The 26410-nt window shown below is 39.4% G+C and overlaps 1 protein-coding gene across 2 annotated transcripts in view; it reads right to left on the bottom strand.

The window, feature by feature from the left end:
• MLLT10 (MLLT10 histone lysine methyltransferase DOT1L cofactor) overlaps positions 1 to 26410 on the bottom strand; it is a 135867-nt gene that overhangs the window by 23111 nt on the left and 86346 nt on the right. For both annotated transcript variants that reach the window (XM_084279699.1, XM_084279700.1), the window contains exon 11: positions 11220 to 11398. In XM_084279699.1, coding sequence (XP_084135825.1) covers positions 11220 to 11398 — 179 coding nt within the window. The remainder of the gene's footprint in view (positions 1 to 11219; positions 11399 to 26410) is intronic.

Raw genomic sequence — 26410 nt, 5'->3', positions numbered from 1 at the left:
GACTTCTTGACTAAACCAGCCTATACTATTGATGACTGAAAGCAGAGGGTGTACTTTGAACAGCTAACCTCACCTCACCTGCTGTCATACATCACCAACGTGAATCAACACCAACCAGCCACCCCAGGCTTGTAGTCATTGGTTCTACAAAGGCAATACTGGGACTAAAAAGACAAACCATCCCATACTGCCACCACTACCATGCAAACACTCTGAAGTCCCTGAAGTTTGGGTTTCTTTTTAAAAATAGGAGATCAAAGTGCAATTTTACAATAAACGTTATCTCTAACTGGCTGAAATAAAAGATTTAACTGAAAAGCTTAATTAAGGGGCTGGAAAAGTTAAAATTAAATCAGGAAAAGGGTTTGTGATATCTTGGGAGAAAAAAAGCAACTTTTCAATCAAAAGAGCATTAATTACAAATGTACAAATTATTATAATTAAAATCTGTCAGGAAAACTGTATATGTGACATGTAAAATCATCCTATGGATAAATTATTCACATAATTAGTACTTTTTATGTTACTAGAAAAAATAAATACTTAAAATTTCTAGCTGCAATGAAGACTCTTGCTTATGAACAAGCAAATAATCAAATACTGTCTCTGAGAATCAATTGTTTTGATTAAATGTACAAATAAATCCTTCAATTAAATGAAACCATCTAACCTTCAAACAGCAGCACTCAAATATTTTCTAAGAAGGGCATGAATGAATGCAACTGGGAAACACAGTGGGATTTGAAAGGCAAAATGAAAAATTAATGGCACACCTACAGAAACTAATTTATACCTCTGCCCAGTGTACAACAAGGGCACATCAAGTCATTAAAAACCACATGGGTAGAAGGCCTATCTTCCAATAATGTGAAAAAGCTATAACCTCAACCGTACTACCAGTTTACTCTTCTTCCATGTTAACTAAGCTGCAAAGTCCCTAAAATTTCAGCTAAATAAAATCTATGTATTTATAAACTTGACATAAAAAATAGACTTGTGCAAAAACTTACCATAATGCTACCTCATAAGAGGTAGTTTTTGCTTGTTTGTTACTGGCTTTGATTGGGCTTTTTTGTTTATTTTTTAAAGGAGGCTTTAGAGAGGTAAGTCCCTGAGATTCCTCCACCTCCCCACAAACCAACTGGAAAACAGCTATCATTTCAACACAAATCCCTTTTACCTCAAGTTTCTTCCTCCACCCTATCTACCTCTGCCTTCACAGCACTTAACCTGTATGTGCTCTATGTAGACAATGGAAGCAGTATCTTACCCAAGAATCTGTTTTCCTTAAGAACATTAACCCATATATCAGGAATCACAATTTCACTCTCATATTGACTAGTAAAAAGAATGACATGATTAGGAAACAAACCCAATATATCCATATAGTAATCTCTTATTTTCACTTGAGTATTCCAAAGACTGACAGATATTCTTAATATGGCAAATAATGGATCTGAGAGAAAACCAACTACTTGCAAGATCACCTATAATTTAAAAACCAGTAATAATAAAGAATCAGCCACTTATTCACAAGCATTGACATTTTAAGCTTTCAAAATAAACCTCAGTAGTCTTTGCTATTCAAGTGATGAAACAAACACCTATAGCAGCAGAATTACTGCCGTGTAAAAACACTTGCAAGATTCTCAACATTCTATACATGGCCTATAAAGACACTTAGCAATGAACCTTGCAGCTTGCAACAAAGCACACACCAAGTAAAATGGTAATCTTTTTCAAGTCAAACCTAAACATTTGGTTTCATCTAAATATTTTTTAATTTATTCTTTCCATTGCATACAGACTAGAAATTTTCACATTTTTCACATTCAACACCATTACTATTGTCTCGGGCAGCTAAATTGAAGTAGTGCTACACTCAGTTCAACGAAGAGGTCAATGTGCCTCAGTTGCCTGGAGACTGATGGTTGCTACAGCAGCACCAGATAAGCCAAGCTAAATAAGCTTCAGCTTGAAGGCAGAAAACATTTATTGCTAGCCCGAAACATTGATGCAGTTGTCTCAGCATGCAGCACTGCACAAAACCATGCAACTGCCTGTCAGCCTATCTGCATATTCCGTAAGTCTATGCAAAGACAATCTTAGGGAAGCAAGAGGAAAGAGGAAAAAGTAAAGATTTTAATTGGGCTAAATACTAGATTACTTGCAACTATGATTCCTTTGTTCTTCTAGTTGAGTCACATGTTAGAAGGAATTTTCCCTCTGGCTGTAAATTCTTCCTCCTTGCTACTCTCCTCCACCCCCACCTCAAAAATCCTCAGTTAGATTGAATGAGAAGAAAATTAGATTTTTACCCGAGGAATTAAAACAGCTTTTAAGTCACAAATGAAAAATTTAGATGGAAAATCCTTTCCTCATATGGTTCTTTTACATTTCTATTTTTGTGAGACTCTTAAATTTAAGTGGCTGTGACACAAATATGGTTTAGTGGTTTTGGAAGGTAACTCAATGTTTTATATTGACATCTTACACCACAATACCAAACCCCTCACTATCTGTAGCATACTGAGGGATGCATTGAACACACTTTCTAAATCTACCAGTGCTGGCAATTTCCTGTGGCAATGAGTCCCAAAGATAAGTAATATATTCTATTAAGAACAATTTCTTTTTGTTCTGCATGTGCTGGCTTTTCCTTATATGCCTTTTCTTTAGGTACGAGATAAGGAGAACAGAGTAATTTCAGCATGCAAGCAGACTGTGATCCCTAGCTGATATTTTACCTTTGACCCAGTGGGTAGGAACCTCTTTTGAGAGATCTTATCATCAAGAGATGTTTTGATAGTCACATAAAATATGCTAAGTGGTTTTCATGTATCCACTGATTCTATTGATTAGGGAATTCTAGTACCATGGAAGAATATGATTTCCTTTTTCTAGAGGCATGCTGCTTAAACCACACAGCATCATGATCTCCAGGTGTTTTATTATTCACTTTTTAATTACCACTCATATTCAAATAATGCAAATCATCTTTAGAAAGACAAATGCAGAAAATGCAACAAAACGGACCACAAGTTTGTAAAACCTGCTATTTTATTATTGGGGGGGGGGGCGTTAAAAAATGAAAGAAAAAATCCACACCACACACCGTATGGCAATGTACAAACTGAACTTCAAAAATTAATTAATAGAACTTACAAAACATACTGTTATAAACAGGAAGGATCACTTAACTCTAGCTTACATCAAATGAATTAGTATCAGCAAAAGGAAAAGGTGGTATGACCTGACATCATGACCACCAGAGGAAGCATACTTTGGTGAAACTGAGCAGTGTGTCTGCATACAGCCAGAAGTGCTGTCTGTGCTTTACACAAGTAACTGATTTCTAAGGGGTGAGAGGTTTCACCACAAGGCACCCACCCATTACTAGCTTTGCAGATAAGCAGTTGAAATCTATACTACCTGTACTCTGGATTTCATAAGAGATATTCTTGCATTCAACATCTCAAGTAAGAGACTTCAAGAAATGGCCTGAAAAAATGTAAAACCAGTATCGGGGTCCTCTCAAATTACAGAAACCACCTCTGATTACACCTTATGTAATTTAGCATAATAATGTTAAGTTCCTTTCACAGAACCACAGAATACAAGGTTGATAAAGACCTTTGAGATCATCAAGTCCAACCATACCAGTCCTCTACTAAACTGTATCTATAAGTAGCTCATCTACCCCTCTTGTAAATACATCCAGGGTCAGCAACTCAACTGCCTCCCTGGGCAGCCTGTTCCAGCGCCCGACAACCATTTTGGTGAAGAAATATTTCCTCATGTCTAATCTGAACCTGCCCTGGTGCAGCTTGAGTCATCCTATCACCTGCCACTTGGGCAAAGAGACCAACACACATCACTCTACAACCTCCTTTCAGGTAATTGTAGGCAGTGATAAGGTCTCCCCCCTCAGCCTCCTCTTCTCCAGCCTGAACAACCCCAGCTCCCTCAGCCGCTCCTCATAAGATTTGCTCTCCAGACCCTTCACCAGCTTGGCTGCCCTTCTCTGGATACACTCCAGGACCTCAATGTCTTTCTTTTAGTGAGGAGCCCAGAACTGGACACAGTACTCGAGGTGCAGCCTCACCAATGCCGAGTACAGGGGCACAATCACTTCCCTAGACCTGCTGGCCATGCTGTTTCTGATAGATGCCAAGATGCCATCGGCCTTCTTGGCCACCTGGGCACACTGCTGGCTCATATTCAGTCAGCAGTCAACCAACACCCCCAGGTCTCTCCTTTGCATTGCAAGAAAAGATTATTGCTTACGTAAGTTTCTTGAAATCATGTCAAAGTCTCTACTTTTAAGTTTTAAGATGTTCTGATGCAAAGGTGTCTGCAAGAGTATACTACATTCTTAACTTGAGCCATTACACGTGATTGTGATGGGTACTTCAGGGAGCCAAGCAGGAAGCTCACTTAAACAGCCAACCATCTAGCACAGGTCACTTGAAGTCTGAGACTGTCACAACTGTCACATCCCAATGTTCCAGGCTGAAGGCAATTTGTCCTTTTTCATGTATTCATTCTATTCCCTAAAGAAAAGTTCATTAAAGCACTGACAGCTAATAGACCTGCTAGAGTACCCACAATAGACGATGGCCCAGAAACTTCTCTTAAATGGACTTATACTTTTGCCTGCCCAGTTCTAGCAAATTTCTGATGCTTAAACTTTCCTCCCTTCCGTAAGTTAACTTTGAGGTGAATTTCTGACTAAATTAAAAAAAAAATAAATTAAAAAGCAGTAAACTGAGTATGTTTCTCTGACCAAACAGTAGACAGAGGAGTGAATATCTTCTTTGGCCGTAACTGAATTTGGAAATATAACATCCATAATTTGAGGCTACAACTGCAAACACGGTACCAGTATCAATCAGGTGTGTGCATTTTACTGCCCTATGAAAACACCCAAATACCCCTCCTGAAGACTTGCAAGAAAATCCTCTCAACTTGAGTGTTCAGCAAAGACTCCTCATTGAAAATGTACTTTTAAATTGCCTCATAATTCCACCCCTGTTTTGGAAGGTACAAATAATATTGCTCCCAAAACCGCTCCTAACTTCTCTATTGATAGAGTTCTTTTTTTCCTAAATTTTCACTTATTTTCCCATGGATGCCAGAACAGAAAGGAAAAAGGAGAACACTCCCTTGATAGCATGCAAAATGATGAGCAGACTTAAACTATGACAAGAAAAAGATCCCACTAAAACAGGAAGCCAAAAATAGTGTAAACTAGTGATGTGGGGAAAGCGCAAAGAGACTACAGAGATCCAAAATTAGGGACTAGACTAATTTAGAAACTAAAAACGACAGGACAGAAGCATCTGAAACATCAGGTGTCCTACATCTGAATCTGAAAAGATCTCAGGATTCCTGAGCTTTCACATGCCTCTATTGTTAACAAATAACTCTAAATCTATTGAAAAAAATAAGCCTTATCTCCCTCTAAAAGCTGGATCAGACAAAGGAGGATAACCACGCTATATGAATGCTAAAGAAAACCCTGCTGGTTTTCTACTGCTCCTAAGGGGAGCAAAGCCAAACGAACTTCAGAAGGGATAATGGAAGTGATTAAAGCAAACTTACTTCACTTAGAATTGCAACTGAGTAGCAGCACCTACCTTCCCAATTACCACATCTCCACAGTGGAGGCAGCAGTTCATTACACTATGCTGAAGACCCATCATGCCATCACAAATAAACCCCAGACTAAAAAGAGTAAGGAACAGCAACCGCTCTGTTTCCCTGTTTCTATCCCAGCCATAAGGACTGATGTTGCACGCAGTTCTTGGCCTTTTCCTTTACTTTATTAGCTGCTTCTGTGTCAAAGGAAGCACTGTGCATAAAGTAAGAGAGGAACTTTGGGAGAAAATAAAACAGAAGCTGCCGAGAAACAGCTTGAAAAAAAAGAAATAAGAATCCACTAGTAAAGAATCCCAAAACTTCTCTGTCCTAAGAAAGAGAAAATAATCTTTTGGATTGTATCTGTAAAACAGGTTGGTGGCAAGTATGTGCAATATTGCTTGAAACTGCCTCACAGACGTGCTTCTTACAGACACTAATAACACACATACCATCATGTGGGAGAAGAAAAAAAAATCACTTACAAAGTCACAATTCGACCATGTTAAATTTCCAGAATAAGAATAAATCCTGAAAAACTGTGAATAAATTGATGACTGTAATGTAAGATCATACATTACTGAAGCCCACCATACCAGCACCGAAGAGCCAATGAGCTACAAATGATTAAAATAAAAGGCTGTGTGTCTTAAAGACACCACTACATGTCATTTCCACTCCCACTAAAAATACTAATGAAATGAGATGACATGATACTTAAATGCATTTTTTCTTAAAAGAAATACAGTCTGAGAGATGGCTTTAATAATCAATGACTGGAAGATAATCCAGTCAAAACCCTTTACTTCCATTTCTGCAGTCTGTTCCTGTATTCTGAACATAGAGACCCCAGAAACAGCCACAAGAGCACTAGTAGGGTAATTTCACTTATTTAAGGCATCAAAAAGAATAGACAGCTCAGCCGATTTCACTCTTGACCAAAGTAGTAGATTTAGTGTTTTATAATTAAATGTTTGCTAAATCAAAATTAAAATAAAATAATTAATCCAACAGCCACCATTTCCTGACCAGCAAAAAACAAATCCTGCTGAACAATACCAAAAGACACGGAGGCATCTGGGTCACTGCTTTTATTATGGTGATTTATTAATCACTAAGAGTAAGTTATTAAAAAGAGCAATAAAGCAAATAGTTAGAGAACAATGTAACACGCTGACAAACACTTTTGCTGTAATTACAAAACACACGGAAATCTCTGAGATAAAGACTCTGTACCTCTGAGTACAACCTGTGACTTGGCTTAGCAGGGAAAAATTAAGACAATATTCAATAATCCAAAGGCAAGGAAGTTATTTTTCTCAACAACAGAACACACATTCATTAACATTCATGCAACAGTTAACGTCATGTTTCTGAAAAAAAAAGACAGTAGCAGTTTGGGACAGAGCAATTTACTGTTACACACAAAACAGGCAGCACTGACAGACACATCAAGAGAGCACAGAAAGCCAGGAACAACTATTTCTGTGGGCTGTACCTTCTTTCCCGCATCTCTTTTTTTCCCTTGATCCTTGCCATTGTTAAACGCACTGTTAGGCTAATAAAGGCTCCCTGAATTAAGCAGTGAACTATCTGAGGCTGTGCCCAAGACATACAAATCCAGGCATAGGATGCAAAAAAGAAAGTGATAGCTGCATTTCCAGCAAGTGGCGTTTTTACTAGACCACTGATTCCCACCTGGTGAGGAACACCAGCATTTAAATTCAGTTATGGCACAGCATGGAACACAAGCTAATAATCTCTTCTGGATTTATTAGATTGAAACAAAAACTATGAGTGGCATGAGGGAGAAGAAAATGAGACACAAAAGAAAAGGTGGTTGCAACAAAGCCCATGCTGTGTATGGGAGCTATCATACTAGACAACAGAATGAAATTATCAAAATCCAGGATTTTCAAATTGGGGTATTTTTAAGCTTTAAAATCAGTGCTGTTTAGTTGCTGAAGGAAAAAGCAGCACTTGTGATGTTTATATTGCTTAAGTTTTAATGGGCATAGCAAGTATTTTAGAATAACAAAATGTACCAGAGTATTACCTAATACTGTCACTTTAGGACAGTTGCTTTCAACTGCTGGCAAGTTTTCTTAATACTATGACCAAAATTTTCAGTAATAGATATCTACCATAACCTCCTAATTGAAATAGTTCAATTTTGAGACTAATTCTATAGAGTCCAAGACCTTCTTTTTAAAATTTTTAACACCCCTGCCTTTAAAAAAAAGTCAACAAAATTAACAAATTCCTGATGCCCCCAAAATCAAAATTACAAATGCCCAATAGAGATGTAAGAAAATCCAGTAACTTAGAAGACTTTCACGGTCAAGAGGTGGGTAAACACTGAGAATACATCCACACAGCCCACTGATGAAACTTTGCAGAACTGAGTAGGTAAACCCTAACCCCTGAACTATAATCAGTCATTTATGAGAACCGCATTAAAAAAATGGTTCTCTTAGAGAACAAGTCATGGTAAAATAGGTTCTCTTGACTGAGTCTCTTCAAACACTAGTAAGGACCTCATGATCTGAAACTGAGAGTCCCAGAGCCCAGTAAAAAAGGCACACTGCAGGTGGTTGTCATGAGTTAATGTGAATCAAAGACACTTCCAGCAGCCAGACCTACTTGGTTTTTTCAAGTCTTGAAAGCTGGAAAAAAAATCTCATCTGCCTGGTGCAGTAACAGAAGAAAGAGCATCAACCCTAAACCTCAACCAGGTTTCAAAATTCACAACATCTTCTTTCTCCTCCATGCTAGAGAGTAGAAAGTACTCTGCAAACTTGTTCTTCCCATGAACGAGGTCCATGCACCTTAAAGCCAAATGATACTTCACCTCTTGCCACTACAACTTCTTTATAGGTTCAAACTGCTACATCAGTAGGAAGAAAAAAAAACACCAGAAAGGTGACAATTAAAGCAATTTAGTCTCAACTGGAAATTTCCATTCCTACCTGTTGAGGTTACTGGATGCCAGACAAAAAGGAGAAGTGCTATGGTGAAGTGCATTCACCACTGCAAATGGTGAAGACAAGCAATACAGAAGGCAAAGATGGTTGGGACAATAAAGAAAGGCAAGGTGCCTTCGCTGCAGAGCATAACTTTGAGACATGTCACACTACACAGATTATCTGAGGCATGATGTTTGGTTGAAATATTTTACCTGTAAAATGGTTCAGATGATGTAAGGACCATGTTAAAATTTATGTGTTGACACCACTGAAGTAAGAAAAAAGAAAGACTATGCCTTTACCAATTGCCAACTGGCAGACACTAGTTACCAAAGTACAGTCCTGGAATCACTGAAGCAGCACAGGACTTTGTTAGTTCTCTTCACAAACACAGGAGTTCCCTTCTAAGGCTGTCCACCAAAATGTCTCACCATTTGAATGTCTCTTTATAGTGCAGAATCAAAAGACTCCTTAAATGTGAATAAGATCCTGAGAAGTAAATCTAAGACAACTTGAAAACAAGTTAGGGACTGAGGTAAGACACACAAGCCCCCAGGGAGGGAGGAGGGGAGGAAAAACCCCAACCAACCAAACCCAACCAACACATCTCCAAAGAACTGAGCCAAAGGAAGAAGAGGAATTTTAAGCGCTTAACCTATGGAGGGCTCTCTAGTTCAGCTAAACACTAAGAGAAAGCGCACCTCCTAGGGTGTACTTCACGGTTTTGTGACAACAGGAGAAAAAAAAATACTATAGAATTTCTGTTCCTGCCTGCTAAATAGAGGCTCTGTCCCACTGGGTTTTGAATCTGTTTATCCTCCAACAGAGTTTAACAAATAGAAGTGATAATACACAATTTTCACTTATTTAACTTCTACATGTCATTCATGATTTTACAGAACTTTATCTTATCCCATCTCGGAGTCTCTTTTTCAGGCCAAGAATCTTCATTCTTTATAAAGATGACATTCCTTGTCATTGTTCACTACCTTGTGTCTTCTTGTACCTCTCTTGGTATCTATCTACTGTGTCTGCTTTGAATAGAAACCTTTTCCCTTTCAGATGAATTTCATTTGCCCTCTTACCACCTTGTCAACATAGGCTGGTGAGGTCTTTCAGCAGTTTTTGACAGCTGATCTTCCTAATAGCTCATTGCATAACCTAGCATAATCATCAAACTGCGTTTGTGTTCCTCCTCCTTTTCCTAGATCACTGACAAATACACTGTGCTGGTAACACTGATCTTTCCAAGACTGGTGGTAAACCTCTCCACTGTGAAAACTGAGCATCTACTTTGTTCAGGTGTTTTAAAATCTTTTCATCTACTATTAAACTATGACACAGCATCTCCAGACTCCTCAATTTAAGTGTCTTGAGTGAGTTACTGGTAATATTCTTTGAGAATTTAAAAAACAACCAACCAAAAAAAAATCTCTAAGTGCAACTGGTTGTGATTTCCCTTCACAAAAGCTATACCGGCTCTTCACCAAGGCATCTTCCTTTTAATTAATTTATTTAAAATAATTTCTATCAACTTGTGCAAGACATCACCTAATTTTGGGTGAAGCTGGCCAACACGTTCCAAAGTTACAAGACAGAAGTCACAAAGACATGCTGGCATAGCACAAGCCTTATTTCTTCAGGAAACCAAAACATAAAAATATGAACTGCCACCTAAACCAACAAAGTATGACATGTGTGCACGTACACACACACACACATACGTACTGAGCTTGACTTGAATTCTTCACACTTTTATCCACTATCTTAAATCACACTCTATACATTAAAAGTTGATGGCTCATACACACACACAAAAGATGTATTCGATGCATTCATTATAAAAGAGATTCCCATCAGAAAATAAAAACTACAAGAAACACAAAGTATAAAAACATGTCCAATACAGTATTCCTTCATAGTTATGCTCTAATCACTGTGGCTGTCTACAACCAGCTTCATACTCTCTTGCCTTGATAAATGCAATCTTGCCCAACTTACATTCAAACAATATACCACCATAAAGATATTTTTCCTGTTCATTACCTTGACTATGCCACCTCTCTGCACTCCTCCAGCGTCTCCCTTATACCCTTTACCACCAAACATGAACTTCATTTGTATGACCTTTCAAGTACCAAGTATGTGTGTCAACTTCCATTTGCTTTTAAGATGTCAGCCTTGGCCACCTCTTTGCCAGGGCTAGCCTTAGTTGCCCATCTGTCAAACCTCCCAAATAAAACCCTCCGTTTTTAACTGATAACAGCATCTTTGCATGAAATATGCAAAACTCTACATGTTTTCCTCTTTTAAATCCTTTCTTACAACAACAGACTTTGGTTAGAGCACTGATGAACTGTAACCAGCATTTATTATATTATGCTACTAGTCATAATATGATCATTATTGCCACACACTTCTAAGACCATTTTAAAAATCTATGGGCTCTACAAAGATGGGACTATGTAATATTAAGGGAAACTTCTAGCCACTTCACAACAAGTAAAATTAGTATTTATTAATCTATTTTCCAAGCAAATTACTGTTTCTTTTAACATTGAAAATAAGCAGATCAACAACATGTTGCTATCTTAAACTCTTGTGATGGTTTACCTGAGTTGCAGCAACAACAGTAGTTATAGAAGGCGCAGTTGAAGGTGATAGAGCTCCCACTTGCTGCAAGTGGCCTGAAGCCTGCTGAGGTAAATGAGAACTGGAAACGGGAGTGCTAGATCCTGAGCCAGATACTGCATTTGGAAATGATACTGCTACATCATTGCTGCTAAAAATACCTGAAAAAAATTACAAAAACGATTACATGCATCTCTCTCACCCTCCCTCTGTTTTCTAGTAACCACGTAAATATGCAGTAGAAAATTAATCAAGACAAACAAGATCACTTAATACATAATGCAGAAAGTTCCTGTGTTGAAATTCTAACCATGCTGATTGATAAAAGTGCTCTTGTTATTTGGCATTCTACAGTTCAGGGAATACTGATTGATTCAGCTCTAAGTTTCTGTAAAACATGTGTGATAAATCAAATATTTATGTGCATTACAAACTGCTCAAATATTAACAGTAGCAGAATTTTTGGCTAAATTGCCTGCCTTCAACTGAGTCTGCTATCAGTTTCTTCTTTCAATGAATTACTGTAAAAGTTAAAGTAGATAAAATATTGGGCTATATAACTGAACATACACAATAAAAATGGAGAAATACTTTTTAACTTTAACATAAAATGTTTCTGAACAACACACATTTGTCCAAACAAGTAACTGGCAACTAAAGATTGCTTGTGTATTTTCAGAAAAATATTGACAGCAAGTCTGAGAACAAAGTACTCAGATTTGCTGGTAAAACTGGTGGCATTTCATCTATTCACAAACTAAAACTCCATCCGTGATCTAAGAATGCTTGAGTAACATTTCTGCTAGAACAGCCAACAAGTAAATGACTAAACATGCTAACATTAGTCAGACTTGTACGTTAGTAATTTAAATAGGAAGAGTTCATACCCCTCTGTGAAGCCATTACTTCTGTTCATCTACATGCAGGGTAAATTTCATTACATAGGTTAGGGAAAAACCCTACTGACCAGAAGCCCAGGACAAGAAGTAGTACCTGTCTATGAAACTGTTAGGCTCCACGTGCATTAGATAAGTGAGCTGTCAGCTGGCCAAGGAATATCAAGCATGGTAGCACTGAACTGCAGTTAGAGGAAGAGTGCCACAGGGAGTAAACAGAAGTAGAATGAACATGGTTAGATCAAAAAAAGCAACAGAACTGAAATGCCAGTTAGAAGGCAAAGGGTGGAGCTAGTTTGTCACTCATACAAATAATGATTTGAAGAAGGCAGTGACAATAAGAAGATAGGCAATGTTAAAACACCACTCGCCACCCAGCAACCCCTCTGAGCACAGGCAGTCAAGGGAGACTAACATCATCCAAACCCACACATCATATGCAAACACTGATGCATCTTAAATTCCCTGCCTGTATTAACTGTCAGGAAAGAAAAATGGAAGAGAAAACCAGCCAGACCCAGCAGAGAAAGAAGACAGGATAAAAAAACCAGCTGAAGACACATTTTGACATTTCTTTCCCGCCTAACCAAGGTCACTGACTTCTTGTCATCTTCTCTAATCTCTTCTCCATAGCACAATTCCATACTTGTTCTGCTCTTCTACTGACCTTCATAGCACACCTTCCTGGGTCATCTTTCCCTCCTCTTTTTTGGTCACCATTCCAAAAATTTAGAGTTACACCATTACGGCATTAAATTGTTTGTTTTGTAGTTTTTTAATACCAAACTCTACAGTAAATTCCATGGATCCTGCTCTAGATTTATCCCTGCACACCACCAAAATGAACAAGATTCACAAACAGCCTTGCTACTGAGTCTACTCTTTAAATGCTGTATAACTACAACCATGAAAATTGAAATATACCCTAAGTCCTCGAAAGATTTTTATAAAAACTTTCAATCAGAGATTTCAAATAAATAAAAAGGATGAGATTTTTGATCCTTTGTATTTTTAATGTATTCAAACAACTAAACACACAATTCTTGGGAAAGGTGAGGTTCTCGTGCAATTATCCAGCTCCTGGAACTGTTAATTTTAAGGGCAAAACCAACAAAATATCACAACTCTCATGATCAAATCATGAGCTCATCATGAACAATGTTATCACTCTCGTAAAACATCAATGGTAACAACTGGAGAAAAGAAAATTTGTTAAAGTCAAATAGTAAAAAATAGTAAAAAAGAAAGATATTTTACAAGAAAGGTAAAACAACTTCAAAATTTGAAAGCTATGGTGGACCTTTTTCTTAATTTTTTAAACTCTTACGTATTTAGTAACTGTAAAGATGCCGCTACTTCTACTTTAATGATTAGGTTTATTCTTCCTCTTAAAAACAAAATTCTGGAATACAAGCAGATAGTTATTAAATCACAAGCAAAAAATAACTATTTCAAAAGAAAGACAAGGAGTAAACTAGTTTGCCAGTGCCATGAGGTAAGCTATTATTTGTGGGTAGCAGTAGTGGTGGTATTAAAAACACTTGCTATTTGTTGCTGTGCAAAATACAGGATAAGTATGTCCTACCTGCACACTCTGCACTAAGTGTATCCAATTAGCAATACCTTATTTAATACATGAAGTACAAGCACCTACAGGAACTAGTCATGTAGCCAAGATATTACCCCATGAAAGCATTCAAGCAAGAACTGTATGCTGAACATACAAATAAATGCTTGATTTTCACACCGTTTCAAAAATCCCTGATTAAAAACTACATGCCTATCATAGGAAGCCAAGTATACACTTAACATTTTTCAAACATATCAAGTTGTCATATGGGGAGAGATAAATCACTTTCTGGATTAGGAAGGAATAATAATGAAAGCCTGATCAGATCACTATAAACCACATAAATGTTTAAAACAAACAAACCACCTCATGTGGTTTGTCCTGGATTTCGGCTGGGATAGAGTTAATTTTCCTAAGAAGCTGGGAGGAACAGAGCCAGGGCAGCTGACCTGAACTAGCCAAAGGGGTATTCCCCACCATACCACATCATGCTCAGTATATACAGGGACATACTAAGATACTGGTAGCATATGAAGGGGTTCGAGCCACCTTGGAAGTGACTGGTACTGAAGCCTGGCTCCTCCTGGCACCCCAACTGCTGATACTGGGCCAGATGTTTAAAGGGAGTGTCCCCTCTACACATCACACAACTGACATAGTGGGCTTGAATAGGAAACCTCAATCACCCAGGAATTCTAGAAGCGATCATGGACTAGCCAGAAGGCAAAGATTTCCGAGTATCACCAGAAGAGGAGGTGAGACGTGCTGAAGAGGCTCCACTGTATAATGAACTGCCAGAAAATGAGACACAATACACCTGTTTGCTGATGGGCCCTGTTGCGTTGTGGGAAAACACTGAAGGCGGAAGGCTGCTGCGTGCCATCCTCCTACACAATGAGCTGCAGAGCTGCTGAAGGACAAGGTGAATGAATCAAGTTGGTTTGCAGACGTGAAAACCATACAGCTGGCTTTAGACATTGCTGAGCAAGAGAAGCAGCCAACGCTCTACCTCTGTACTGACTCATGGCTAGTGGCCACTGCCCTGGGGGGCTGGGTGCAGCAATGGAAAGAGCAACCGGCAGGGCAAAGGCAAACCCATCTGGGCTGCTCCCCTGTGGAAAGGTGCTGCTGCCCAGCTGGAGAATCTAACTGTACAAGTACATCATGTAGATGTCCATATACCCAAGAGTCAAGCCACTGAGGAACATCAGAACAATCAGCAGGTGGATCAGGCTGCTAAGATTGAAAGAGCTCAGGTAGATTTGGATTGGCAGTGTAAGAATGAATTATTTATAGCTCAACGGGCCCATGACACCTCAGGCCATCAAGGAAGAGACATAACATATAGATGGGCTATATAGTGATTAAGGGGTGGATTTGACCATGGACGCTACTGGACAGGATACCCTTGAGTGTGAAATGTGCTGCAGTCAAGCAAACCAAGTGGTTAAAGCTCCTCTGGTATGGAGGATGATGGCTGAAATATAAAAATGGAGAGGCCTGGCAGACTGATCATATGCTCCAACAAGTCTGCCAGGGCAAGCAAACAATGGTGGAAGCAACCACCAGATAGCTGGAAACATGTCCTGTGCCCTATACCACCACCCAGAACACCATTCTGGGCCTTGAAAAGCAAGTCCTGTTGACTGTTAAAGACTGAGAGCAATGGGTGGTAGGACCTTCAAACACTGGGATACATTTAGCAAAGGTCACCTGGTTAGTCAACATCAGGGGATCTACCAGCTGAGCTGGTCCTACCTGGTCAGAATTTTTGCATACTATAGAATGGAATAAAGTCCCTGTAGTGCACACGAAGAACATGTTAGAGAAGACAACCTGAGTTACTCCTGCCTCGGGCAAAGGCAAACACAGCTATGGAATTGATTTTGCTAAAGGACTTGAATGCACTTAGTGAGTAATGCTGAAGGAGGGAAGAGTCTGATGTCTACCTCATTTTGGGTGAGAACAGCCAATAAATTAAATTGTATGATGTTAATTGCTAAATATTCCCACAACTGTACGTCATAGTCATAACTATTACAATTGTTATGTGTTGTAGCAGTGGTATTACAGTAAGAATCAACTACAGCCAAATTAATGAAGGATGGACTTGAATGAAACCAGGCAAAGTGCAGCTATGATGGAACTAGAACTGACTTCAGCAACCGGCACCCAGCAACTTCCATGAAAATCAGTTATCTTTAACCTGCAGACCATGAGCATGGGCTGTGCCAGATACACCAGCTGCAAGCTCTGGATGCAGCATACACCATATCTCCTGCCCTGAGAGACTGTTACAACAGATGGACCCCAACCCAAAGTCACGGACATTTTAGAGAGATGGCCCGTAGACTAGTGGAATGCTATCTCTGTGTGTACATACATCAAAGACTGGAAGAGTAGTGGTGATTAATTAGAAAGTGTAGGATCTGGGCATGATGTAGGTGGTATAGAATAAGGGGTGGGTAATGTCCTGGGTTTTGGCTGGGATAGAATTAATATTCACAAGAAGCTGGAAGGGGACAGAGCCAGAACAGGTGACCCAAACTAGCCAAAGGGGTATTCTGTCATGCTCTGTATACAAAGGGGGCTGTCCAGGGAGGAGTTGCTGCTTGGGGACAGGCTGGGCATTGAGGGACAGGCTGGGCATTGGATCCCAGGCAGTGCGCAAATGGCATTATGTATCACCCACTCTGTATGTTAAGTCCCGCTGCTGGTTTTTTTCTCTCCCTTTGCTGCTCCAGCAAGCTGTCCTTACCCCAACCCAGGAGTTTTACCTTTGTCTTCCAATTCTCTTCCCCATCCCACTGCAAGGGAGGGAGAAGCAAGTGAGTGGCCATGTAGTACTCAGCTGCCAGCCAGGGCTAAGCCATGACATCGCATTACTGAAAAGCCAAACAGCTACAGCTTGTGATGAATGGCATTGTGTAATGTGCCAGAGGCATCAATACAATCTTCAGCATTTTAAGCAGAACACAGTTCTTCAATTACAGGTGGAAACAGCCATGTAATACTGTTCAGGTACAGCCTGACTGTGCTTAACACCACTAACAGAACTGCAGAAAATGGTTTCAGGTTCTGACAAATAAAATGCACATATAGCCAAAGTGAATACACTGCTGAAGTGAAAGGCTTAACAAAAAGGCAACTGCAAAAATAAAGTGTCTCTGGACAACTAATAACTGCCTGCTTAGCACAGAAGGGTAATACTACAAAGCAGGGAACACATCAGATTATGCAGATTGGAAAAATTGTATTCTTTTTGAGACAGTGATGTAATAGGTAATAGAGGAAATAAAAGAACTTCAAGAATAGTGAGAAAAAAATAGCCTCAAGTCAGAACTAGCTGTGCAGCACATACACCATGTGGCACACAGAAAAAAAATCCATTATTTTATTCAAAATGTCGAAAATAAATAGTTCCATGAGCAGAAGAATTAACAAAACAGATTAAATTCTGGATTTCAACTGTGCTGCAACTCACAGATGACATCAACACGATTTCCGTATCTAGCTAAGAAATCCTCAGTTCTTTTTATTTTCTAGTACTACAGCCCCCTACGTTATGCAGCTCCCTTACATTCTCTTCCTATACTAGCAACTGCCCAGTTCAGCAAGAGACAACAGCAGGCACTGAGGTTACTCTTGCAGCTGTACACTGTCTGTTCCTATTACAGTAATTTACATATTTAGACTCTTTACCAAGTTTGCTCAAAACAGCACAAAAGGCTCAATGCTTACTGTGGGCCAAAATCAAGTGTGACAACATAGAATCAGACAATGTGTTGGGTTGGAAGGGACCTTAAAGGTCATCTAGTCAAACACCTCTGCAGCAAGCAGGGACACCTTTAACTAGATCAAGCCTGACCCTGAATGTTTCCAGGGATGAGGCCTCCACCACCTCTCTGGGGAACCTGTTCCAGTGTTTCACCAATCTCGTAGTGAAGAACTTCTTCCTAATGTCTAATCTAAACCTACCCAGCTCTAGTTTAAAACCACTGCCTCTCATCCTATCTCTATAAGCAAACAGTCCCTCCCCAGCTTTCCTGTAAGCCCCTTCAGGTACTGGAAAGCTGCAACAAGAAGGTACCCCCTGAACCTTCTCCAGACTGAGTGAGCCCAACTCTTTCAACTTGTCTTCACAGGAGAGATGCTCCAGCCCTCTGATCATCCTCATGGTCCTCCTCTGGACCCATTCCAAAAGGTCCATGTCCTTCTTGTCCTTAGGGCTCCATATCCCAGGTGAGGTCTCACCAGAGCAAAGAAGAGAGGGAGAATCATCTCTCTCAATCTGCTGCTCACATGTAGTTGCTTCCTTAGGAAGTTAGGAAAATGTTCTACCTCCCATAAAGCTGTATTTTCTTTTTTATGTCAGTAACTTGAAACTCTTGCAAAAATTGTAAAAAGAGGAAATTATGTGAGATATGTATGATAGACCCTAGACTTTTGCCAATACTTAAGGAATAAGGAGAATCTAGTCAAAGAGGTGTTTGCTTTGGGGGTTTTTTAATGTGGATTTGCAGTCTCACAGAAGTTGCACAGAATTACAGAACCTTACTACTTGGGAGAGGACAGACAGACATGGGGCGGGAAATGTTAAGTTATAAGAACTTCTTTTTTTACAAAAAAAAAAGATATATACATAGTTCCTTCACTTCCTGTGATCTCAAAAAGTCTCCCCTAAAACCATTACAGTGGAGCAAAATTTAAAAGTGCCTTTGAACGAATCAGTCCACTAATTAGTAATTAAACATGTAGAAAAATTTATTAAGCTTAAGAAAGAACATGTTCCCTTTCAGTAGAATGCAATATGGACATAAACTAAAGTAATCTAATGCTAAGCACAAGCAAGTCAAAGCAGGTTATTGTGACAAATGTGTCTAAACAGAGAAGAAAGAAAGTTGTGTTTGAAACTGCCAAGCTAGTAAGGATTCCTGTTTCAGGCCAGAGTGCATCTCCCCAAGCAGCCAGCACAGGGGACCTGAGTTAGATGGGGCTGTTTCCACACCACCTGACATCAAGCCCCCATAAAAGGGACCGGTCTGGAAGGGGTGCTCGTGGGTGCCTCCAGGGCAGGCTGAGTGTGGATGGGGTGTCTGGTTGGTCATTGTGTCATGCAGTACTCTGTGTCACCATTGGGTCAATAAGGTACTGTGTTATCTCTGGGTGTTAAGTAAAATTTGCCTTGAGCTGTTGTTCTTCTCCTTTCACGGTGCTTTTGTCAGTAAACTGTCCTTATCCCAATCCACTGAGGCTCTGCCTGTTTCTCCTCCGGGAGTGAGTGGTGTGTGGTGCTCAGCCACTGCTTGGGGCTGAACCACCACACAAGAACATTTCATTTCAGTTCTGTTGAGATAATGAAACTGTCTCTCAGGTGCTAGGGCCACCCTGTTTCCTTCATGAAGAAATCTGAAACTGAAGACTTGAATAATCAAGCTGCTTACACGCTGCTGATGAGTAAGTAAAGTGGTACAGCTGCCCACTTTCAGATAGGTTTCTACAAGGTTCTGCAGTAACAGTTTCAGAAGTGTAGGAAAATAATAGATATTCATCTGCAGCCTGATAAGGAGCCAGCTCTTCCCTCCCTTACAGTGACTGGGGGTCCTGTTTTGATGGAGACATAAGTCTCTGCCACAGATCAGCAGTCAATACCATCCTTTTATGAAAGGCATTCTGTGTCCTCTCCATGGTGAGACAGAAGGGAAAAAAAGCTCCCAGGCTTCAAGTACCCAAAGAATGCACACTGCTGATGATGGAGGGAAATACAGGTATACATTTTTTCAAAATGGAACAACTCTTCTAGTTTCATACCTTTTGGCAGAAGGAAGACTGCTGTTTCCTTTTGAAAACACTCTATAGATTGGATTTACAGTCAAAAAACCAAAATATCTGACAACAGCCTTCACATAACTGAGGAATACAATCTGCCATGGCAATGTCACATACATGATGAATCAGTGTCAAGGTTTCAGTTAGGATAGTTAATTTTCTTCTTAGTAGCTGGTGGTTTGGATTTGGGATGAGAATGGTACTGGTAACAGACTGTTATTTTGGTTGTTGCTGGGCAGTGTTTAGACGAAGTCAAGGACTTTACTCCTTCTCATACTGTCCCACAAGCAAGGAGGCTGGGGGTACACAAGAAGCTGGGAAGTGACATGGCTGGGCCCATTGACCCAAACTGGCCACAGGGATATTCCATACCATACAATATCATGCTCAGTATATAAAGTTGGGGGAAGCTGGCATGGGGTGTGATCAGTGCTCAAGGATGGGATGGGCATTGCCAGAGGGTGGTGACCAATTGTACTGTGCGTCATTCATTTTGCATATTCCTCCATCATCATTCTTACTGGTTTTGTTGTTGTTACTCCCTCCTCCTCTGCTGTCCTATTAAACTGTCTTTATCTCAATGCATAAATTTTGGGGTTTTTTTTTAATTCTGCTCCTCATCCCACAAGGGGGGGGGGGGGGGGTGAGCAGCTGCACGGTGCTTAAGTTTCTGGATACGATTAAACCATGACAATCAGTAATTTAAGAACAAGGTCATATCATCTGAAGTCTGCTATCAAACTCCATTAAAATTAACCCCAAACCCTTCACAGTGCAGCTAGCAAACGATGTTTAGTCAATCTCTTCTGCCCAGTTCCATAACTATGTTCATGAACCTGACTGTACAGCTATCTAGAGTCATTCAGAAATGTATTCAGGAATGGGGTGGAGGGGGTGTGAAAGATCAGAACCGATACATGTAGCTACCAAAATGGTCTATTCTTCTATTCAGCTACTCCAACCTGCTCCAGTGAACAATGTTACACTTGTTCCCACTTTAGACCACACATGTCAGCAGTGTTACTGAGCTCACTCTTCAGTAACTTGTAACAGTGAGGAACACCTGTACCAGCCAACTAACATGCAACAGGGATGAGTTACTTACATCAAGCTCAGCCAGTACATTGTCCTCAATAAGACTTTTATTTCCACAGGTAGGTTTTTAAATACAAAGTTTCAAAACTGCCTAAACCACTGTCTTTAGAAAGGTTACAGCTTCCTGGTGCAGAGTGTGCCTACTCCTGCGTTGAATTAATCCAAGCTACTACAGGTCTCACACTACAGTCTCCCACCACCGCTGCCCCACTCCCCCCAAAAAGGCTCAAACTCACATGTTTCATAGCCCAGCCAAGGCAGATTTGCCCTCTGAGAGTTTTGAACATGGCATGAGGAGACACATGAATGAATGAATGAATGAATGAATGACACACTGGACTGGGAACACAGGGAGAACTGTAGCACTTTCTAGCTCGGTATATCCATCTCTAACAGTGACTAACAGCAGCTGCACAACAAAAAGCACAAGAAAAGGGCAAACATGATGTAATACTTCCCTCAAATATTCTCTCAGCCTCTAGAAATCTGTAACTTAGAGTTTCTGAGCTTGAGGAATGGTCTCTGTAATTATTAGCCTTAAATAAGATTTTCTTTCAATCTTTGCTGAACTTTTCACACCATGTCCCATGGCAAAGTTGTATCTCAGTTAAACCATGCAGGTTTTTTTGGGAGGGTGGGAGTGGAAAACAGGGATGACACAGGGACAAACCGCCTTTCATTTGCTTCCTCAGATGTTCTGCTTCCCCACAGTAAATTTTTGAGATGTTTTATAATTGCCTGTTTAAGGACCACATATAGAATTAATTCAGCTTTATGAAATAAGATGCATTAAGAATTTCATGCTTATTCTACTCTGATTCAACAACTTCTGAAGTACTCTTCTAGAATAAGAGCTGTAAGATAAAGAGCTCCATGATCATATTTGAGACATATGTGCTCAGCACTACAAGAAAGACCTGTAGTTCAAGCATGCCACAGCACACAAAGACCCTTTCCAAGAAAGAGTCACATATTGAAGAACGATTGATAAAGACAAGTCTTAACTTTTATTTAGATGCTCACTTTTGTCACAGTAAGACAAGACATATAAGCTTAAATTATTTTAATATGACATACTAAAACCCAAGCCATTTTAGGCTCATTAAGGGAGTAATCATGAGTAGGACCATGACATATTTCTTAATGCTTTCCAGGGAGAATCTAATGTGTTTGCTTAAGATCTCTGAAAACCTACCACAGCTACAAACCACTCTGACAGCAATCTATCTCAGTCACTGGAAGCACTAGATTCCTCTTCACTGTTAGCATAATATAGTCTTTTAAAGGAGATTGTACTTCAAAAGTTTCCAGTGATCTGAAGTTGGTGTCTTTGAAGGCATACTGCAGGATGCACGATTGAGCCAGAATTTTCAAAAAGGGAGGCATTAGAGAGGCTAACGAATAACAACGGCAATTCTGTTGTGATTAGTTATTTCTGGTGGTGGGGAACAGCTGTTGCCTGAACTGCTGAAAGACTACACATAGCTGTCATTAGCAACAACTAAAGGTTTAAAGTAGTATTCTAGAAACTCACGGACAAGAAGTTATATTAGGGTTGTAATATTTGATCACTGAACCATAATACTCCATTATTCAATACTCTGAAAAGAATGGGCATAAAGGAACTATTTCAGGACGACTTTTTAATTTGTCCTTCTCTTGTTCTTTCTTTTTTAAACTTACATGGTTTAGTCAAGCGCTATTGTTCCCATGCTTCAACACAGGCAGATAGATGCCTTTTTATCAATGCTGTCTGTCCAAGTTGGGCAGGGTTCCAAAATTTTACCTCATTCGTACTTAGTAGAGATTCTGTCTAGTTTAGTTTATCTTGTTAAATTATACTCTATATACTAAGTTTTGCCTTCACTGATGCAGAGGCCATGTCTGCAGAACTGAAACCTTCCTTTGGTAATGTGATGTCTTCTAAAGGCGATCACAGTGCTGTGCCTGGTATGAAGGATGGATGGAAGGATGCCTGTTCCGTGCTACAACTCTCCTCACTGCAACTCACAAATTAGCATAAAACAGAATAAGCATAAACAGAGACCTGAAACCAGGGACAGGAGTAAGAAATAAACCAGGCAGAAGACAGAATGAGCGATAACAGAAGTAGCCACAGAAAGGCTACAGCCAACCATTACAATTTACAGCTAGCTCTAACATAAAATTGTAACATTCAGGTCATCGCTCCCCATAGCCTTTTTTAAAAGTATGCACTAAAATCCCCAACAGATATGTATGCCTGTACCCCCTCCTCCTGCATTCCAGTGGTAGGCCCATAAAAATGATGCTTCAAAATGAGACTTCAAGGTCAACTCAGAAAAGTTTGACTAGAAGGTCCAGAGCAAGACTGAGAAGGACAAAGCATGAAGTAATCACATAGGGAATACATCTCTCAACTGCAATTTTTCAGGATTTTGTAAACATGTTTGGTTTGGGTTTTTTTAAAGCATGAAAAATGTTAAGAAGTTGACCATAAAACTGAGAAACAGAGCGCTGAATACTAAGTCTTGTACTGGCAAACTGCAGTGTGCCACTTCTGTCTTTAAGTATCTTTATGGGAAGATTCAGCCTGCACAACTGTCTCATCCTCTTTTCTAACTTAAACTTTCAAATGTGTTCAAGTCTTTCTTTATCAATCATCTTTGCTCCTTTATACTTTGTCAGCACCAAATTCAACTGACAGACTTCAACCATCACCTTTACCCTAGCATAACTATCAAATGAACCTCTGCTCCAAACTTGGGATTATCTTCACTCAAACCAAAACTGTTTTTTTCTTTCCAGTACTAACTGATGTGCAGCCAACAAACTCAGGGCAATGAAAAAACAAGCTCCTGATACACTGTCTCCATCAAAACTCTTACACACAACGACTCACAGTCCTCAGGATTAGCTGACTCATAATCTGAATACAATGTCAGAGTAAACTATTGTCTTATATTTTAATATTTCCCTCGAGCTTGAATACTTTCTTTTCATCCCACACATGACAATACCTTTCCTTGCTGTTCATATTATCAAAATTTCTACCCACCTTCACTGATTTCACCCATACATGTAAAAAACCCCAAATATATGTATTTATATAAAGTGCAAACCTGCAAGATGCAGGGGGAGAAACCAACCAATTTAAAAATCCTACTCAGAGAAACATGGGAAGGTGGATAAAAAACACACCCAAACAAACAAACAAAAAAGGCAGATTAGATGTTAAATCCTGACCAAACACTGTTCTAAAACAAACATGTAGGTAACATTATGCTGCCCCACCATAACAAGTCATACAAAGCATTATTATTGCTTGTCAAGAAAGCATACATCATTAAATAACCGCTTTCCTCTACGCCCTTCCAACTTCTATGCTGGAGTTAGGAATGCACAATCAGTTTTGCAACGTGGAATGAAGACATCACAAATAGTGTTCCATCAATTTCTATGCTGCACTGTTGTGACCACCTGTACCTCTTCAACATTAAACAGCAAAAAGGCTCTGCTTATAAAACAGCAGAAACTCACCAAGTCCAAATTCAGCACACTTTGTCAGATACCCTTCAGATGTTTTATTTTTGTTCAGAAAAATGGTGAGCTTGCTTTCCTTCATCTCAAAGCTGGTTCAGAGCACTGTATACCTGGGAGAGTGAGAGGGAAACCCTATATCAAAAGGAAAAAAGCTAAACCTATTTTACTAAAGCAAAGCAAATCTAGAGAAATTTCAGTATTTCTCATCCACATGTAGGCTATGAAATATAAATGTAATGTAATTTCTTTTTTTATTATTATTATTATTAAGAGACCCACCACTATAAACATCTGCCTAACAGCTGTTATTTGTGGCTCCGACAGTGTGAAAAGCAAAGTCCTATAAAACCTCAATGATTGCTAGCTTAAAACACTACAAACTTCACCATGCAAAGTTTAAACATTTAAATTCTTTTGCATATGCTGAACTCCAAGTCAATACAATTTGCAATGTATACAGCACTGCCCTTCCAACACACACACAGAGCAATGAGAAAATCACTCTATTTGGCTGACACCAATAGATAAAAAATTCCAATTTTTAGTAACAGATTGCCTGACACCAATTAAATATAACACTGGGAAATAAACTTGGTCATCTTCAAAACTAGCCTCAGGAGAAGGTTTTAACTGTAAAAATTTCCTCCTAAATCTTTCAGTAACTTGTGAATTGTTTCCTACAAATGAACAAAAGCCTTGAAAAGTAAACCAAGCTCTACTTTAATAAGATATATTTCATTTCCACTGACTATGAGTGAATGCAGAACTGAGGGTACAAAGCCAATACGGAATACTAAAGGGAAACAACAATTAGATACATTGAAGATTCAATATTGCTCCCTCTGAAATTGATAGTACTGTTATCAGTGACACAAATGGGCAGCATCAGGCTGTCAGAACAAAGACTGGACAAAACAAGGCTACCTTCACATGCATTACTTGTAGTAATTTAAGTAGTCAGGAAGGCAAGTGGGAGAATGCCTGAGGTAGACACCACTATAACACACCTATGAATGGAGCACAGAAGAAGAACTAGAAACACTATTCACAAAATTAAAGAAAAGAATCTCAGAACTGGAATAAAACTGTTATCATTTTACTGCACACACACAAAAAGATCATAAAAAGAGAACTGAGGAACTATTGACCTATCAGGCTCCTGCAGACAATCTACAAAGTTTTCACTCAAGTACTGAACAATTGACTCACTGCAGACCTGTATTTCACCCAATCCATAGAATATGCAGACCTTCAATCAGGCTTCTCCACAAAAGGCTACCCTTTGTGATAAATGAACCTCTGAAAAAGATTCTAATATAACTTACCATTATGTATGGTATTCATCAACTTCGAGAAAGCTTTTGAGTTAGGAGAAAAAAGGCTTCATGTTAAGATCATGTTTAACAGACGCACAAAAGAATATATGTATAGACAGGAATTTCAGTGAACAATAATATACCTGAATACATCTTTCTTGTATTAGAGCTCTGATCATTTACAGTAGCTCAAATTGTAAAATGGATTTATTTCTATCCACTATAATTTTTGACTTATATTCCTTTTGTCAGTGTTTGTTAGCTTTTAAATGTTGAGTATGAGGAATATTCCAGCACACGCCAATTAGCTGCATTCTAAAGCTACTACTGCAAATAAAAAAATCAAATACTTTCCAGCAACAATCAGTCTTCCCAACAAAAGACTGATTTTAATTTCATTATCTGCAGCAAATTTAGAAACTTAAACTGAAACTGCTTGCTAATTTTAATCATGAGGCATCTTTTTAGCTTCACTGATAGACTGAGGCTGACTCAAGCAATCAAGAAGCTGAACAGAAAACATTTATGTCTCCTGGCCGTAGGGAGCTCAGCTGAAGGACAACTCAGGCGTGTACAGAACGAACGTCCAACTAGTGGTACACCAAAGGAGATGCTCACACAAACATCCTCTTCTTCAGGGGCTGGCTGGGGCTTGTAGTGAATATTGATCTCTGACCATGAAGTGCCAGAATACGCTCACATCCTCAGCTGGGTAGCTGCAAGTGTCTGTAACTCAGACTGCACAGCAACACCTTGCTTTTGTGCCCAGCTGTGGAGTGACGGCAGCCATGGGGACAGCCCACCTCTCCCACTTAAACCACCTGTTTACTGGTACTGAGGATAATGACCTCATGACTACAAAATTATTTTTGTTTCAATTTACCAGTTCAGTCTTTCATGTGACCAATGAACAAAGCCCTCAGATTACTCATCTGGTTTGCCAAG

This window comes from Gallinula chloropus (assembly GCF_964237585.1).
Source record: "Gallinula chloropus genome assembly, chromosome: 2".
Lineage (NCBI taxonomy): Eukaryota > Metazoa > Chordata > Aves > Gruiformes > Rallidae > Gallinula > Gallinula chloropus.
Note: the sequence above shows the minus strand (reverse complement) of the source record. Positions and strands in the feature narration are given on the sequence as shown.